At 64.6% G+C, this 726-nt stretch overlaps 1 protein-coding gene across 1 annotated transcript in view; it reads right to left on the reverse strand.

The window, feature by feature from the left end:
- SOGA1 (suppressor of glucose, autophagy associated 1) overlaps positions 1-726 on the reverse strand; it is a gene marked incomplete at its 3' end in the record, with an annotated part of 15,523 nt that overhangs the window by 14,569 nt on the left and 228 nt on the right. The window contains 1 exon segment of the mRNA XM_010144363.1: positions 622-725. Coding sequence (XP_010142665.1) covers positions 622-725 — 104 coding nt within the window.

Raw genomic sequence — 726 nt, forward strand, 5'->3', positions numbered from 1 at the left:
CCTGAGCCGTCTCCGGCTGCCCCCTCACCCCCTCCTGGCAGCGGCTGTGTTGGCAAGAGGCCTCAGCAATCATTCGCTGGCACCAGCAGCTCCTCGAGGACCACTGACTGGCGACAGCGCGGCCATGTCCCTCGGCAGAAATCCCCTTGTCCCTGCCCCAGCCCACCTGGCTGCAATGCCCAGGGCTTGGAAAGGCTTCCCTGAGGGCTGAGACAGCTCCCAGCTCCCCAGGGTGCTGGTCCCCTCATGCTGCTCCAGCCCACGGCAGTGGCCCCATCCTGTCCCCATCGGTGTAGGATAAGGGAGCTCAACCCCGGGGCACACAAGGGTCCATATGACCCTTGCATATGGCACTGCGGGACGCCATCCTCGAGCAACATTGGCCCTCTCCACTGCCAGGATCCTCCCAAATGCCCCCATGCTCAGCTCACCTGTGAGCCAAGAGTGCTGCTCCCCACTTCGCACCTCGCCGCTGTGAGCGGGGAATGGTGATGCCCCTGAACCCCAGCATCCCCTGTCCCCTCCTCACGCCTCGCCAGCCACCATGTCTGCATCTCACCAAAAACCACTCAGGGGGACCTGGGGACTGCCCAGATGGGAATGTCACCCTCTCAGCCTCACCTTGACATCCTGCTCAAGGGTGTGGATGAGCTCGCTGTCCACCTGTCCCGTCTGGGCCACACGCAGGCTGCGGCGCTCGGCCTTGCGCAGCCGGTACTCCAGGAG

Source organism: Buceros rhinoceros, unplaced genomic scaffold (genome assembly GCF_000710305.1).
Source record: "Buceros rhinoceros silvestris isolate BGI_N320 unplaced genomic scaffold, ASM71030v1 scaffold38130, whole genome shotgun sequence".
In the NCBI taxonomy this organism is placed as follows: domain Eukaryota; kingdom Metazoa; phylum Chordata; class Aves; order Bucerotiformes; family Bucerotidae; genus Buceros; species Buceros rhinoceros.